The sequence below is a fragment of the Oryctolagus cuniculus genome, chromosome 6, assembly GCF_051225735.1.
Source record: "Oryctolagus cuniculus isolate XC-2025 breed Fujian yellow rabbit chromosome 6, ASM5122573v1, whole genome shotgun sequence".
Classification (NCBI taxonomy): domain Eukaryota; kingdom Metazoa; phylum Chordata; class Mammalia; order Lagomorpha; family Leporidae; genus Oryctolagus; species Oryctolagus cuniculus.
In genome coordinates, this window is record NC_142872.1 from 3,403,661 (window position 1) to 3,421,082 (window position 17,422).

At 49.3% G+C, this 17,422-nt stretch overlaps 2 protein-coding genes across 2 annotated transcripts; one reads left to right on the plus strand and one right to left on the minus strand.

The window, feature by feature from the left end:
• LOC149125955 (olfactory receptor 2T27-like) lies at window positions 1–1,094 on the minus strand. The gene has a single exon (XM_089334631.1). The coding sequence runs from the start codon at window positions 1,092–1,094 to the stop codon at window positions 156–158; it is 939 nt and encodes a 312-aa protein (XP_089190757.1). The 3' UTR covers window positions 1–155.
• An 8,954-nt stretch (window positions 1,095–10,048) lies between these two features.
• On the plus strand, window positions 10,049–12,525 carry LOC149125956 (olfactory receptor 2AG2-like). The gene has a single exon (XM_089334758.1). The coding sequence runs from the start codon at window positions 10,118–10,120 to the stop codon at window positions 11,054–11,056; it is 939 nt and encodes a 312-aa protein (XP_089190884.1). The 5' UTR covers window positions 10,049–10,117; the 3' UTR covers window positions 11,057–12,525.
• The last annotated feature ends 4,897 nt before the right edge of the window (window positions 12,526–17,422 follow it).

The window sequence follows — 17,422 nt, forward strand, 5'->3', positions numbered from 1 at the left end:
AGTACATTCCACCAGTTTTACGTCTGTGTGTCCTGAATCCATGGAGCCAGTGGTGCCATTGCAGTTTCAACCTCATGACCAGAGGCCTCGATGTCCAGCAGGGCTGACTGAGCTGAAACAGAGCTCATGGCTAAGGTTTGCCGTATGTTTGTGGTCTAGAGTGAGGTTGGACAGCATCCCAGCACCTTTTTCAGAGCCCCCACCACCTCCTTATTCCTCAGACTGTAGATGAGGGGGTTCATCATGGGGGTGAGGATGGCACCAAGCAAGAAGAGGACCTGGTCCAGCTTGGGGCTGTGGTAGGAGCTTGGCCTCATGTAGACCAGCATGGCCGGGCCAAAGTAGAGGCTCACCACAGCCAGGTGAGAGGAACAGGTAGCCAGGGCTTTATTTCTGCCCTCAGGGGAGTTCATGCGGAGAACAGCAAGGAAGATGAGCACGTATGAAGTCAAGATGAGGGACAGGGGAATGAGGAGCACCACAATGCTGGTCGCCACCACAGCCTTCTCGTAGGCAGAGATGTCCTCACAGGCCAGCTTGAGGATGGCCATGACCTCACAAAGGAAATGAGAAATCTCTGTGGAACCACAGATTGGGAAGTGCATGGCGTAGGCAGTGTGTGCCAGTGATAAAAAGGCACCCCCAGCCCAGGAGACGGCAGCCATCTGCAGGCAGACCCTCTGGCTCATGAGGAGGGCATATCTCAGAGGGTTGCAGATGGCCACGTACCGGTCATAGGACATGAAGGTGATGAGGATACACTCAGCAATGCCTAGAGTCAGAAAGAAAAAGATCTGAGCTGCACAGGCCACCCGTGAGATGTTTCTCTGCCCTAAGAAGAAGTCGGCTGCCATCTTGGGCACGGTGCTAGAGATTAGGGTCAGGTCCATGAGAGCCAGCTGGCTGAGCAGGAAGTACATGGGTGTGTGGAGGTGAGAGTCCACCCAGATCAGAAGAATTAGTGCAGAGTTTGCAGTGAGAGCCACCGTGTAGATCAGGAGGATGGCAGAGACAAGGAGGGTGACGTGGTTCATGCCAGGAAAGAGGCCCAGGAGGATGAAGTCCGTGTCTGAAGACTTATTCCTGCTGTCCATGACTGCCTTGTTAGTGGAGAGTAGTCGTGCCTGGAAAGACGTGAGAGTGGGGGAGTTCAGAAGTGCTCCAGTGGCTGCTACCCAGCTTACCTGCCGTCAGTGTTCAGTTAAGCCCTGTGCACTGTTGGGGTGGGAGCCTCAATTCTTGGCTGGCTGTTAGCGGGAGGTCTCTCAGTTCCTGCACTTGAGTGGCGCAAGGCACCATGTACAATATGGCTTCCTTCAGGAAAGATAGGAAGATAAAGAGGGGAAAGGGAGAGAAAGATGGAAGTCCTGGTCTTTTTGAACCTAGGGTCAGCATTGTTGAATGAATGGGTCCAGCCTTTGGGGAGAAATTGCACAAAGGCTTGGGGACCAGTGGGCAGGATCATTGGGGTTCTCCTTGGGCCTGCCTGATACAAAGCTTCTCCAAATTAATTGTATTTTTGTCATACCCTTAAAGTTCAGGCTTAAAGGATGCCTTAAGAGTCAGCTTCCCTCTTAATCCCCAGTCATTGATATCTTCCTGTTACTTGGTGATAAAGAAATTATGAGTCACAAAAGCTCTAAATGATTGGTCCTGGACCACCCGAATCTGTACCCATGAAGGGCCTGGGTCTCCCACATTCCCTCAACTTACTGTGAGAGCTCTCCTATAAATGATGTCTTGAGTTGTGTTCAGCTTGTTCACGTTAACTCTTCTACTTGCACATCACTGAGGGGACAAACAAGATGCTGTAAGTCAGTATACAGTAATTCACTTTCCTGCACAAGGAAAGGATGGATATTTAGAAATCTGAGTGTAACTTTTACATTATTAGTTTATTAAAATTATGTAGAGATTTCTAGATCTACAACATACGTGAAGTATTCATGTATTACAGCTTTGTATATTTATGAATTTCCTTGAAACTTTAAAAGTATACCCATTTAAAAGAGATACATTTAGCTTTTATGCCTTGAAAGCAGGTCTGCACATATGCACGTGGTCAGTATATGCTTTGGGTGTGTCCGTGTCTCAGCAGATCAGCAGTTTTCAGGACTGTCAGGAAAATGATCATTTCAGTCGGTCTGCAAGGTGCTGGAAAGAGCAGAACAACGTTCTGCTTGGGGACAGCAGTTGACAGCAGTTGATTTCGGGTGGAATCTATGACTTGAAGTAAGCCTCAGTATCCAGCATGCCGGCCCACTTTTCTTTTGCTAGACCTGGTGTTTTACTGTTCTTCTCCTGTTTCTTTTGGCTTCCCTTTCCCAGTGAGCTGTCAACTCTTTTACATGTTTCCTGTAATTTTCTTTTCCTTTCACCTTCACTTTCAGAGAAAAAGCAAAGTCTGATTTTCCTGATCGTTTTCAGAAAGAGGAAAATGTATTTGAACAGAAAGTGTGTCACTGATGTTGGGGAAATGGGTCTCCCCAGCTTCTGATGGGTGACATGACAGGTGGAGCCTGCTTCCCTTCACGGACATCACATGGCCAGAGGAGCCCGTAATCCATGGCCACTACTGGAGTTTTCCTTATTTTTATAGATTTGTTTTGTAAAGTTTATCACTTTGGGGAAATTTCCTCAATGGATCACTTTTGAGTCAGTTCAACAGTGGGGAGAAAGAGGATGAGGGTTGTTCCTTTTTTCTAGTTCTAAGGCAGTCATTTAAAGGGCAACTCACAGCGATGTAAAAACATCTTACAGAACAGAAGCTAATCCGAAACTTTGGATTTGTTTGTGAAATGTTTTTTATCTTAGTCCAAAGAACTGACTTCTGACTCCACTGAAATAAGGCTGCTAATGACACACGTTGAATACAATGAAGACAGATTTTGGGTCAAGGAGACTGGCTCCCCTCCCCCTCATCTTACCTTGGTTTCCTGGGCGAATCTATGGATATGTGGGTTGATAACCTATGCATGTCTTGGCTCTTGTCCATTTTCTTGGGGGCCATCAAGTCAGGTAGACAGAAGCTATGATTTCTTCTTGCCATCTATATGAGAAAATTTGGGTATTGTTAGGTGGGATTTTATGCAAAGCTTTTCTCCATAGTTTGGGATTTCATCTAGCTGATGGAGGCACTCATTTCTCCGCACAGTTCTCTGCAGTGACAAGGACCTTTAGCTGCCCTTTCTATGTTGTGTTTCCCCAAGAGACACAGTGAACACGGACTCGAAGCCCTCTCCGGTCCCTGTAGATCCTTTGATTGTCCTGGGTGCCTGCTCCAGGTCTGCTCTGAGCCAGTTGCACATGGGAATGTGGTGGGGCTGCAGTCGAGATTTGAGATTGGAAAACACGTTGTTCTGGAACGTACAGTTGAGCCATGCTTTCACGTACCTCCTGTTGTGTGCTCAGGAGCATGATGTGAGGTGGAGACTATGCTCTGTCATCTCAACATTTCAGAAAGAGCGATATTCAAAGTCATGTAGCTCCTGAGGTTCAGGACAGTAACCCACACCTTCTTTCCTAATTGCAGATAACCCTGGATTTTTTGTTCAAACTGCTCCCACTGAATTTTTTTTCAAAGATTTATTTATTTATTTATTTGAAAGGCAGAGTTACAGAGAGGCAGAGGCAGAGACATAGAGGTCTTCCATCCACCGGTTCATTCCCTAAATGGCTGCAATAGCAGCTGGAGCTGGGCCAATCCAAAGCCAGGAGCCAGGAGCTTCTTCTGGGTCTCCCACATAGGTGCAGGGGCCCTAGGACTTAGGCCATCTTCTACTGCTTTCCCAGGCCATAGCAGAGAGCTGGATCAGAAGAGGAGTAGCTGGGACTTGGACTGGCCCCCATAGGGGATGCTGGCACTGCAGGTGGCGGCTCTACCCTTTATGCCACAGCACCGGCCCCTGAATTTGTTTTGTTTCCAAAATAACCAATAGGAAAATGAAACCTCCACCTGCCTTCCTCCTACCTGCCCTCAACCTCAGGTATACCTCGAGTTGGAAAAGACTCATCTTTAAGAGGTGCTTTCCTGCTCACTTTGGCAGCACATATACTAAACTTGGAATGATACAGATTAGCATGGTGTCTGTAGAAGGATGACATGCATGGGGCCGGCGCTGTGGCATAGTGGGTAAAGCCACCTCCTGCAATGCTAGCATCCCATATGGGTGCTGGTTCAAGACCAGGCTGCTCTGCTTCCGATCCAGCTCTCTGCTGTGACCTGGGAAAACAGTAGAAAATGGCTGAAGTCCTTGGGCCCCTGCACCCATGTGGGAGACCCAGAAGAAGCTCCTAGCTCCTGGCTTTGGATCGGCACAGCTCCACCCATTGCAGCCATCTGGGGAGTGAACCAATGGATGGAAGACCTCTCTCTCTCTCTCTCTGCATCTCCTCTCTCTGTAACTGTTACTTTCAAGTAAAAATAAATAATTTTTTTTAAAAAAGATGACATGCAAATTCGTGAAGTATTCCATATTTTTTTTTTTTTAAAAAGAGGTAGTTTCTTTGGTTCACCAGATTGTACATGTGGGAGTGATTGTTTGGGTGTGTGTAAGCATTAAGTAGCCAGGTACATGCAGTGTATTTTATAAATGCTCTTTTTTAAAAAAAGATTATTTATTTATTTGTTTGAGAGGTAGAGACAGAGAGAGAGAGGTCTTCCATCTACTGGTTCACTCCCCAAATTGCCGCAACATCTGGAGCTACGCCTATCCAAAGTCAGGAGACAGGAGCTTCTTCTGGGTGCAGGGGTACTGTCGCTCCCCCTCTTCGTGGAGGAGCAACACAGGACCCTGCGCTGTTCTTTCTGTCTGCTCGGCCCTCCCCGGGTTTGCTGCTGGTTCTTCCCGGGTTGGCTACTATCCCTTCCACCTCCGTGGAAGGGCAGTTCCCCCTGGCCACATTCCCCACTTCCGCAGGGGAGCAGCACACCGCCGGCCGGCTCTTCTCGGGGGCTGCACAGGTGTTCCTTCAGCTAGATGTTCCCCATAGATGTTCCTCGTGCATGCCGTCTCTCTCCTCCTTTATAGTCCTCCTCCGCCAATCCCAACTCGGCTGCCCACACGCCGAGTACGCTGCTCTCCTCCAATCAGGAGCAAGTCCTACAGTTTATTAGTTGAACTGGAGGCAGCTGTGCGGAAGCTGTTTACTTCTCTCCCAGCGCCATATTGTGGGAGAGCAGGTGCATAGAATAAGTCTTAATTCCAGTAACTCAGTCCAGTCCGGGCTGCTCCCCACAGGGTACAAGGGCTTGGGCCATCTTCTACTGCTTTTCTAGGCCACATTAGAGAGCTGGATTGGAAGAGGAGCAGCCAGAACTAGAATCAGCGCCCATATGGGATGCTTGGACCGCAGGCAAAGGATTAACCTACTGCACCATGGCACTGGCCCCTATAAATGCTTTCAATCAGAAACACCTTTGGATGTGTGCTAGGTTAACACTGATATCTGTTGAATAAACTCAAGGATTAGCTTTAACTCTGAAATCCCAATAGCAAGTTAGCCAAGCGTTGTAATTGTCTTCAAATATAGGATGATGTCGCTGGCATGACTGGAAATAAGGTAAGGTGAGGAACGTCCTAGGGATGCAAATCCTTCTTGGAGGAGGGGATTTATTTCCACTCTTCACAGTCATACCACGCTTCGCATACCCAGTTTTTAGTTTTGATCGAATTGTTCTGTTGATTTTAGCTGCCTTTCAATGCAGTCTATTCTATTTAAGGCAGGGATAACAACAACATAAATAATAATAACTAACTTATGATGCGTTTTCTAAGACTTGGAACTCGTGTAAGGTCTCTGTGTTGTCTCAGTGAATCCTCGCAGTGCTCCCAAGACCCCAGTGAGGTCATCATTAATGGTCGTCACAAGTTCTTCCATCACTTTCAAGATTTAAACAGCTGCATGCTTGATTTAAAAACAAGAGGCACTTCTCTGAGGCCTATACAACATCTTCGCCGGCACCTCAGTGCATAGCTCTGTACCTCAGTGTCTGTATCTCAGGGCCTGTGGCTATACTCCGAGGGTCAGTGATTGCAGGAATGCTTGTTTAACAGTGCCTGTTTGAACCGTGGTTACTTTGGGAGTTCCTTTACAGGAGAGATGTTGAAACTCAGTTCATAGATGACATTAGTGTATGCTTTGTGGACGTTATTCGGGTAGACACATTGACATCCCACTATGGACAGTGGCTTATTTTTTGTCATGGAATTGGGGGAGTGAGTGCGGGGCAGAGGATCAAAGGCAGGGCCTCCAAGGCATGCATTAGAGCCATTTCTGATGGGGGGGCCTGAGATGTCCCAGGGAACTGAACTGTGACCGGGAGCTCTGGAGTTGGCTCTTGGGAATGCCAGGGTAGTCAAAGAGTCTGCAGAAAATAGAATTAAAATATAAGTTCACTTTGGTACAAAGTGTTGGAAACCCATGCATAGTTTTTTTTTAAAAAAAAATTTTTTTAAATTTATTTGACAGAAAGAGAGACAGAGAGAAAGGTCTTCCTTTCGTTGACTCACCCCCAAATGGCCACTATGGCTGGAGCTACGCCAATCTGAAGCCAGGAGCCAGGTGCCTCGTCCTGGTCTCCCATGTGGGTGCAGGGGCCCAAGCACTTAGGCCATCTTCCACTGCACTCCCGGGCCACAGCAGAGAGCTGGACTGGAAGAGGGGCAACCAGGACAGAATTCGGCGCCCCAACCGGGACTAGAACCTGGGGTGCCAGTGCCGCAGGTGGAGGATTAGCCAAGTGTGCCACGGTGCCAGCCCCATAGTTTTTTAATAATCAACATTTTCAGTGACCTTGTGGGACTCTCTGTCATTGTCTAAAGCGGTGTAACCTTATTTCCATCTGTTGCTCTTGTTTCCAGGGGCCACCTCAGCCTCCTGGGCCACTGGGTTTGTTTTCAGGAGTCTCATAACTCGTAGCCTCAGTCCATGGTTTGGGCTCTCAGAAAAGTTAGGTAGCTTTCCTTGGATCTCTTTCCTCACCCACTTACTCCACCACAGCGTTCCCTGCTGGGGCTGTTCATTGCAGGGCCCATCTCTTGTTCATCTGTTATGGTTTCTATACAACAGGCTGTGCCTTTAAGATATTTCCAAATGAAAAGTATTTTTTAAAGAGTTTACAATGTTTGATAATAGTCAGAAAATGTACGAGGTGGTGGTTAGGGGTGTGTGTGTGTGAAAGAGAAATGGAAACCACTGGAGCAGAGCCCAGAGCTGAATACAGGAAGAGACACTTCAGGGAGTAAGGGAGATGTCCTTTAGAAACAGTATAGAGTGCATCAAAGAGATCCTCTCTCTCTCCCTGCACCCACCTCAGGTTGTCTAATCAACGTGCCTGACACTGTCCTTACACTCTCGAGGAGGACAGTTTGTAGTCACCGCGTCTCTGCTTAGGCATCCACGGCTGACCAGGGTGGGAGGGGCGGGCATGGGGCAGTGCTGGACGGGCCGGGGTAGGGCCATGACCGCTTGTCTGGCTGTCCAGACCCGAGCACAGGCATGTGTGTGACTTTTTGCCTGATGGCGGCAGCTTGGTCTGGGGACTTGGAATAATTAACGCCTGAGAGTTTTGTTGGACCAGGACGCTCCCCCAAGATAGCTGCTCTGCGATCGGCATCCCCTGCGTGCGCTCCCTGCTGTGCCTGGGGCATGGGCACAGCATGGTCAGGCAGGAAGGTGCTGGCTGGCACCCACCCAGCACTGCAAGTTCTCCTGCCTCGCCAGCCTCAGCTCATGCCCAGAGGGGAGGAGTGCGTCTCTGCGCCTCCCCAGGGCCTGCCCCTGCGGGCTTGAGTGAGAGGTATGAGGTCAGCTCCCTGGGGACAGCATGGCCGGATCATGTGCCAGAGTGCCAGTCTCTCCTCTGGGGGAGCAGCCCTTGTTCAGGGGTGGTGGGAGTGCTGACCAAGGCAGGGGCCGTTCAGAGCGTGTGGGCACCGCGCAGGGTGCTGCCAGCCGCAGTCTCGCTCTGCGCGTTTATCTCAGCCTCACAGCCTCGCTCTGGTCTCCCTGCCACCTGCTGTGTCCGGCGTACCAGGTGGGCAGCCATGTCCTGACTCTGTATGTTGCTCTGTTCGGATGCCATCTGGACCACATTCCCGGTTAATGTGAGTCAGCTTTGATGACCACAGGCCTGGCAGTTATGAATCAGGAAGAAGAGACAGAAATGCAGTGGAAAGAAAATCCTTTCTTGATTTGCTGTTTTATCCCAGATGAACATGGGAAAAACTACTTAGGATCCAGGTATAGGCTGGTTGAGCGAGGGGAGAGGCAGAGCATTCCTGGCAAGGCTGACGCCTACAGAGCAAACCTTGCCTTGTGATGCACGTGGCCAGGACACCCTCTTGTGTACTCACAGAGAACAGTGAGAGTGTTGGCCATCACCCCTACTGCTGCCCAGGCTCTGTGGCCCATGCTGTGTAAGCACCTGCTCATCCCATGCTGGCAACGCACATCATGCAGGTGTTTGAGTGGCTGAGTGCAGGGGCTCTGCCACCAGACTGCATGGGTTGGAACCCTGCCTGGGTGGTCAGGAGCTGTGTGCTGTGGGGTGAGTGGGCCACCCTCTGTGCTTTTGCCCCCACTCAGAGTTGTTTGTGAACAATGAAGGAGGACTCCAGTGTGGAGGATTCCGGTAGCCCGCATGTGGCCAGATTCTATTGTCTTTTAGCATTGTTTTGTTGTGTGCGCTTCCCAAATGAGGAAACCAGGGCTTCAGGTCACCAGGCACCTTCATTAAGGTATTTTGGAAGTGAGCAAAAATCCCAACCAAGTCGTGTCCTCCACTTTCTTCTAGGTGCCACCCACAGAAGCCCCAGGTCAGGGCCATGGAGCTTCCCTCCCCTCTGGTCCTCATAGTGGCCAGCTTGTGCCTTTTCTTCCTTTGGGTCCCGAGTGGATGCTTTCTAAGAGTTACCTTCCCTGACGTGCACCTCATCTGAAACAGGTACATGACGGAGTTACAGAACCTCCGCTCCTCCGTCGCCGTGCTCATGACACCTGCAGGGAGTTCTTTGTGTGCCTGCCTGCCTACTCCCTGCCTGGTATTCTGATGAATGCTGTCTCCCCAGAGGTGGTCCTGCTCTCATGGTGGAGTGATAGTGAGTATCCATGCTTGGCATGAGGAAGCGCTCAGTAAGTGCTTGGTAAGTGGAAAGATCTGTAGGTGCTTGGGGCCTCAGTAGGTGCTTTGTGAGTAGGTTCTTGCTTAGGGAGGATTCTGGGCAGGGCGTGGGAAGTGCTCAAACCTCTCCTCCACTGGCGGTGATTATGAATCAGGCACAGCAGTGCATCATGGTCTCCGCCCACTCCTCCTTTGGCTTATCTTTCCCAAGTGCTGCTTGGAGTGTGTAACCCCTGCAAGATGATGTCAAGTGACACATCTGATCCAAGTCTGGTAGGACCCAGGAGTGAGCAGGATTTGGGAGAATCCTGTAAGGATCGAGTCAGAGGAAAACATGGGGAGGAGAATCGGAAGTCTTGTGGAGAGGGTGGGTGTTTCATATGCAGAGAGAAGGATCAATACATTATGTGTAGGAAATCTAGCTTGTTTTGCCAAGGCATCTGGAACTTTGGGGCTCTTTTTGCTGTGTCTTTAGGTTTCTGGGAGTCGAGGCAACATCATCGCTGACATTCACTGCCTTGCGAAGCCTCCTTCCAAAGCACAGGGTGAGGCGCAGCACACTCAGCTGTGCGGTCTGATCTCACTCCTCATCTCACATCGCCTCCACCACTCCCGGCCTGGCCACGGCATAGAGTGGCCGGCATGCTCTGGGGTCTTGGCAGTCTCACAGTCCCAGCAAACACCAGGCAGCTACAACCATGACTTTCCGTGAAATGATAAATGCATTCCACAGGAACAAACACCCCAGTTCCTGTGTTGGCTGTGTAAACCGGGTACCATGATCTGTCCTCCTCAGTTGTCACTTGAAAATGACTGAATACAGGAAAAAACATGCAGAAAACATTTCCTTATATCCAGACCTCTGGCTTTATTTAAATCTCCATAACAATCAGAGAGAAAGGTTGAATAAGATGGTAGGGTGTTCACAAAGCCTTAAGGTGCATTTTATTTTCCTACTCTCATCAGAATCAGCTCAGGTAATTAAAACCCTGGATGGGGAACAGGAACAAGACAGCCAGCGTCAGCTTTGTCCTCTTGGGGCTCTTCTCCGACTCCAGGCACCCCGAGTTTCTCATCTCCATCGTTCTTCTGACTTATGTTGCTGCTGTTTCTGGAAATGCCACCCTGATCACCCTCATCCTGCTGGAACCCCAGCTCCACACCCCCATGTATGTCCTGCTCAGCCAGCTGTCACTCATGGACTTGACTCTGACTTTATCCACCGTCACCAAGATGGCCGCCGACTTCTTCTCTGGGACGCGACAGATCTCAAAGGTCGGCTGTGGGACCCAGATGTTCTTCTATGTGACCTTAGGAGCGGCAGAGAGTGTCCTCCTGACCCTCATGGCCTATGACCGCTACGTGGCCATCTGTAACCCACTGAGATATTGCACGCTCATGAGTCCCAGGGTCTGCCTGCTCATGGTCGCCATGACCTGGGTGGGGAGTTCTCTTGCTTCCTTATCCCATACCATCTATGTAATGCACTTCCCCACGTGCGGCTCCAGGGAGATTCAGCACTTCTTCTGTGAAGTGATGGCCTTCCTGAAGCTCTGCTGTGAGGACACCTCCGTTTATGAGAAAGTGGTGCTCATCACGGGCACAGTATTGCTCCTGATCCCTTTCAGCCTCATCCTGGCTTCCTACGCCCTCATCTTCCTCACTGTCTTCCACATGAACTCCCCTAAAGGGAGGAACAAAGCCCTGGCCACCTGCTCCTCCCACCTCACTGTGGTGAGTCTCTACTTTGGTCCAGCCATGGTCATCTACATGACACCGAGTTCTACTCTTTCCCCAGAGCTGGACAGACATCTCTTTGTACTTGATACAGTAATCACACCCCTGTTGAACCCTCTGATCTACAGTCTCCGTAACAAGGAAGTAGTGAGGGCTCTGAAGAAGGCCCTGGGGAGATGGCTCGTTTCAAAATAGCCTGGGGCCGGCGCCTTGGCTCACTAGGCTAATCCTCCGCCTTACGGCGCTGGCACACCGGGTTCTAGTCCCGGTTGGGGCGCCGGATTCTGTCCCGGTTGCCCCTCTTCCAGGCCAGGGAGTGCAGTGGAGGATGGCCCAAGTACTTGGGCCCTGCACCCCATGGGAGACCAGGAGAAGCACCTGGCTCCTGCCATCGGATCAGCGCGATGTGCCGGCCGCAGCGCACTGGCTGTGGCGGCCATTGGAGGGTGAACCAATGGCAAAGGAAGACCTTTCTCTCTGTCTCTCTCTCACTGTCCACTCTGCCTGTCAAAAAATAAAAAAAAAAATATCCTGGGAACGCTTGGCAAACAGACGTGTCCCTGGACCAAAAGGCAAATACTGTGTGGGTGTACACTTAGCATCAGGTGTGTTTGTTTCCCTGAGTGTGATAACAGTTGGGAACCTATGACCTTAGAGACCCTGCTGAGATGGCAGGAAGGTGACATGGTCAGTTTTGAAACTAATAGTGGCTGCACCACACCTGGGTCTCTGCACTGTATGTTTCTATAGTATGTGGAACTGATGTTATGTGATGTAGTCCAGGATGTGCTATACTGTCTCATAGTTCATATTAAATGATGTGATGTTATTTGGTTGTGGGGTTTTGGGGAGGCCCCTGGCGTATATACAGGCACAAGATGGGTCTTCAAGGCCGGCGCCGTGACTCACTAGGCTAATCCTCCGCCTGCGGTGCCGGCACACCGGGTTCTAGTCCTGGTCGGGGCTCCGGATTCTGTCCTGGTTGCCCCTCTTCCAGGCCAGCTCTCTGCTGTGGCCAGGGAGTGCAGTGGAGGATGGCCCAAGTCCTTGGGCCCTGCACCCCATAGGAGACCAGGATAAGTACCTGGCTCCTGCCATCGGATCAGCGCGGTGCGCCGGCCGCGGTGGCCATTGGAGGGTGAACCAACAGCAAAGGAAGACCTTTCTCTCTGTCTCTCTCTCTCTCACTGTCCACTCTGCCTGTCAAAAAATAAAAAAAAAATTAAAGGAAAATTTTCACCATATCCCGATATTTACACATACAAGTCTACAGGGAAATAAACATGAACCCATTCTTATAAAAAAAAAAAGATGGGTCTTCAAAATTTCGTGAACAATGTGTATCCCCCCAAAATATTATGCTTTAATTTCAAAAAAAATTTTTCACCAAAAAGCTTGTCTTACTCCTACTTTCCATGAGCTTTATGGAGCATGTGTATGTGAGTGTGTGTCTGTGTGTACGTGTCATCCAGGAGCTGTTATTTCGCCTCATGGATCAGCACATACATTTCCTGACACTCCTGCTGTCATGCTCTGTCTCGTGAAGAGTAACATCGGAGAAGGCCAGGCCTGGTCTCTGTGCGTTTGCTGCTCTTTCCCAGGATCTAGAGCAATGCCTGCATTGTATCTGGGAGGCCGAGGACATCGGCTACTAACTGCGCTAAGTGCCCACTTCCTTCTTGGTTCTAGTACCGCCTGGTCTAATACTGCCTTTGGTCTGGTTGTAGCCCTAGAGGTTGTCTCCTAAATATGAGTGCTTGGGGTCCAGTAGTTTTGCTGTCCCCCCAGGAGGCAGTGTTAGTCCTTGGCCAGCCACACAGCAGCAGCGTGGCAAACAGTGTTAGCTGTGTGCCACGTGCAGGCAGCACCATGAAGCAGGTCTTGTGCTGGACTCTTGTTACGCTGTTTGCATTTTAAATGTCAGAACAGCTTCAGTATTCATAGAAAGAACTCACTTTTCACATTTTAACAGTGTAGTTACCCAAAGGAAAGGGTTGAGGTTCTGAGCAAGTTTATAGCTGTTTACTTGTTTTGCCATGAAAGCAAATAGCAAATGTGAGGTGTGAGAAAGACAGTGTGGGTGGCTTAGAAAAATTCCAGTGAGCCCGTTGGAGCCTCGTCTCAGCTGTGTGTAATTAAAAGGAATGTTGTAGGCTCACATCTGGCAAATGGGGAAGATCTGGGTAGTGTTTTGTTTGAGAGTTTCTCATTTAAGAAGGTTGGGCGAGCAATTCAACAAGTTGCTGCGTAACTCACCTAAAATGCAGTCCAGCTGCTTTCTGGTGGCACATTGAGAGTTAATTTTGAGGAAAATCACCCCTCAATCCAGACTCAAAGAGGAGCTATGGACCCAGTTTTGCCTCTTGATCTTTTAACTGCACATAATTATTGTGCATGTTGAGGGAGAAAATGTGGTATTTCAAAGCCTGTGTTCCTTGTGTGTTATCAGATCAGGGTACGGGGCGTATCCATCACCGCAGACATTCTCGATTCTGTGTGCTGGGAACTTTGCAATCCTTTCTACTCCCTGCACTGATGACCATGCCCCCTCCACACCCCTCCTGTGTCTCAAGGCTTCTTCCTCTTGATGTGTTCAGGCGCTTCCTGGTGTCTGATGTCCTGAAGCCTGTTGGCGTGGACACACACACACACACACACACACACGAGGGCACATCTGGATGCTGTTGCCTATCTTGCTGAGAAGCAGAAGTGTGGGTTTGCTGTTCTGGTTGTTTGAACATGGCAAACCAGGCTGATTGTGGAACAGCTGGCTCTGCCAGCCCTGACTGGAGATGAGGTCAGTCAGGAGTGTCTCAGGCATGGGCAGGAAGCTCTGCTTTGCTGTCAGTGTGAGGAAAATCCTGAAATACAGAGATGCCCGTTTTGAGCCACACAGAGTTCATGCCGTTCAGTGGAAACAACTTGAACAGGAAGTGTGGTAGAAGTGACAGCCCAAGGATATGTTTGAAGTGTGAGTGAAATGTGTTTTATGGGACAAAGACATAAGCCTCAGCCACTATAGCTCATTGCCCAAGAGATGAAGTAGGGTTCTATCCCTTGTCCCCTGCATCTCAGTTTGGTTTCACATGCCCCTCGTTCTTCCCAGGTGTGGGAATTCACCTCTGCCTGCTGCCCCACACCCCCACTCCTAGCCCACGTAAGATACAAAAAAGCCCCTGGGGTCTGGGCCTTCTGCCACGGGTTCAGTCTGTGTACACCCACCTCTGCGGATTTGTTTTCTTTGAGTAAATGTGGTCTGGCCATAAGTTTGTACCCTGTCTCCCCTCTGTTCTGCACCCCCTTTTTTCTTGGTTTGGTGTCCTGTGTGAGGAGGCACAGTCTGCACCCTTCTTCTTGCAGGTGTCATGGTTTGGTTTGAGTCAATTCTCTGTCTTGTTTGTTCCTGCGTGGGCAGGCCCTACAAATGCTTGTTTCCTCTCACATACTACAAAATGTAATCCTAAGCCTCAAGGTGTTGTTTTTAGCAAAGCAATCTTGGCATTTCAGGCGTGTTCCTGTGGGAATGGCAGGCCTGGGCTGCATCATGGGGCAGGAGGGTGTGTGCCTGGGAGCCACTGACACAGGACAGGGTACATCTGAAAGGGGTGGCCAGGCAGATACAGCTTTCCCCAACCTCGTATTCCTCTCAACATTTACCTTTTGTGGAAATAGTGGGTCTTCCATAGAAACACTGCATTTTTCCTAAAATGTTTGATGAATAAAATAATCAATCCAAGTCCTTCCAAGGTTCTGAATGTTGCACATATTTTCATGTAAGGTAAGTGGTTTTACTTCTCTTCTTCTTCTTCTTCTTCTTCTTCCTCTTCTTCTTCTTCTTCCTCCTCTTCCTCCTCTTCCTCTTCTTCCTCCTCTTCCTCCTCTTCCTCTTCTTCCTCCTCTTCCTCCTCTTCCTCTTCTTCCTCTTCCTCTTCTTCCTCTTCCTCTTCTTCCTCTTCTTCTTCCTCTTCTTCCTCTTCCTCTTCTTCCTCTTCCTCTTCCTCTTCTTCCTTTTCCTCTTCTTCCTCTTCCTCCTCTTCCTCTTCTTCCTCTTCCTCTTCTTCTTCTTCCTCTTCTTCCTCTTCCTCTTCTTCCTCTTCCTCTTCCTCTTCTTCTTCTTCCTCTTCTTCCTCTTCCTCTTCCTCTTCCTTTTCTTCTTCTTCTTTTCTTTTTCTTTTTCTTTTTCTTTTTCTTCTTCCTTGACAGGCAGAGTGGACAGTGAAAGAGACAGAGAAAAAGGTCTTCCTTTTCCGTTGGTTCACCCCCCCAATGACTGCTGTGGCCGGCACGTTGTGCACTGATCCGAAGCCAGGAGCCAGGTGCTTCTCCTGGTCTCCCATGTGGGTGCAGGGCCCAAGGACCTGGGCCATCCTCCACTGCACTCCTGGGCCACAGCAGAGAGCTGGGCAGGAAGAGGAGCAACCGGGACAGAATCCGGCGCCCTGACCGGGACTAGAACCCAGGGTGCTGGCACCGCAGGCAGAGGATTAGCCTAGTGAGCCGTGGCACTGGCTGTTCTTTTGTAATTATTGTTGTTGAATCTCTGACCAATGCTTCTCTCTGGTGTATCATCAGCTGTTTTAGTAGGAACGCTAGAAGTGTTAGAGTTTAGAAAACTTTATAAAGTTGAAATTACTGAAGTAAAACAAATTTATTTCAACTTTATGCAAAATCTTGTCTTTGTTTACTCTAAAACTCATGTCATCAGTTACTGTAAAACACGTATTAAATTACTGCAGTTTCCATTCCATTCTCTGGACTGCATCATTCTTATGCCTCCTTTTACTTGTCCCTGTGTGAATTTTGTTATGTTGGGCCAGAGAGAGGAAAGCTCTCCTATGGGTTGAAACCTGAATTATGGATGGGTGCCCTGTGGCGTGTTCATGTCCTGCAATTTGAGAGACGGTCAGATTGTTTGGGAAGCCAGGGGGATGAGTGATTGCCTCTTTCCCACACTCTGCTGGGGCGCCGTGCAGATCCCAGCAGCCCTGTCCCAGTGTTTGAATCCCAAAGTTTCTCTGCTAGTAGAGAAGGCAGGTGCTCTTGAGGCCAGCGTCCCTATTGGAGAAGCAGACACGGAAGGGAACTATGCTGAGCCAGGGCTGAGGAATCCCAAGTCCCAGGTGCCATCACCCCTTTGAGGCTCACAGTTTAGGTAAACAACATTGTTGTCTCTGGTCACAGAATCTTTTTTTTTTTTTTTGACAGGCAGAGTGGACAGTGAGAGAGAGAGACAGAGAGAAAGGTCTTCCTTTGCCGTTGGTTCACCCTCCAATGGCCGCCGTGACCGGTGCACTGCGGCCGGCGCACCGCGCTGATCCGATGGCAGGAGCCAGGAGCCAGGTGCTTTTCCTGGTCTCCCATGGGGTGCAGGGCCCAAGCACCTGGGCCATCCTCCACTGCACTCCCTGGCCACATCAGAGGGCTGGCCTGGAAGAGGGGCAACCGGGACAGAATCCGGTGCCCCAACCGGGACTAGAACCCAGTGTGCCGGCGCTGCAAGGCGGAGGATTAGCCTAGTGAGCCGCGGCGCCAGCCTGGTCACAGAATCTTAACCATCATAGCGGCAGTGGAGTGTTGTTCATGTTCTGTGTCCTTCTGTCTGTCCACTCCTAAGTAGTGAAAAGGACCCATTTACGGATTTGGGTGGAAGGCCTCAAGTTACGACAGGCTTCCTAGTGCCATAGGGTGAGATGAGATTTTTTTCCATGGAAATTGCTTTACATTTAACAATACCTGTGAAAATAGTGCTTTTTTCTTTTCTGCCATTGCGTGGCTTATTGTTATCTGGTATTGAGCTCTCCCTCCCTGCAGCCTGTTCCGGGTCAAGTCATTAACAACAGTGGTAACCTGAAGTCTGTGGTGAGCCTCTTAAGTGTGGGTGGGCGGCTGTGTTGGGGGAAGCTTGGTGTCTCGGGACCTGGTACATCAGGGAGAAATTCTGGCTTTTTCATGCCCAGCCCAGCCCCTCAATCAAATCACAATATCGCCTGCTCATGCTTTATTTTCACGTGCAAACCTGAGGGTTTATACCAGATGTTAAGTTTTCAAACTCCCACACCCAGCGGAGTATCCTGTGGAGCTCATTGAGCCTGACCCACACAAATGCTGAAAAAACAAAGGAAAAAATGAGAATGAGGATGATACTATGAGACCCCCCCCAAAGGAACCCTGCAGCACTCAATAGTAGAAGGTGAAGATGAATAGATTGAATATATGCCAGAAATGGAATTCAGAAAATTAATCATCAGACTACTTAGAAGGAACCAAAAGCAAATTCACAAACTATATGAAAAATTTTCCCATTACATTGAGATATTAAAGAGAAATCAGAATGAAATACTAGAAATGCAGAACTCTATAGATCAAATAAAAATGCAGTGGAAAGTCTTAGCAACAGAGTAAGTGAGACAGAAGAAAGAATATCAGAACTAGAATACAAATTTCTGGAAATTTTATGGTCAGACCAAAAAAAAAGTTAGAAAACTAAAAAACACTGTTGGAGATCTATAAGATACTATCAAATGACCCAAAATACAGGTTCTAGGGTTCCAGAAGGCATGG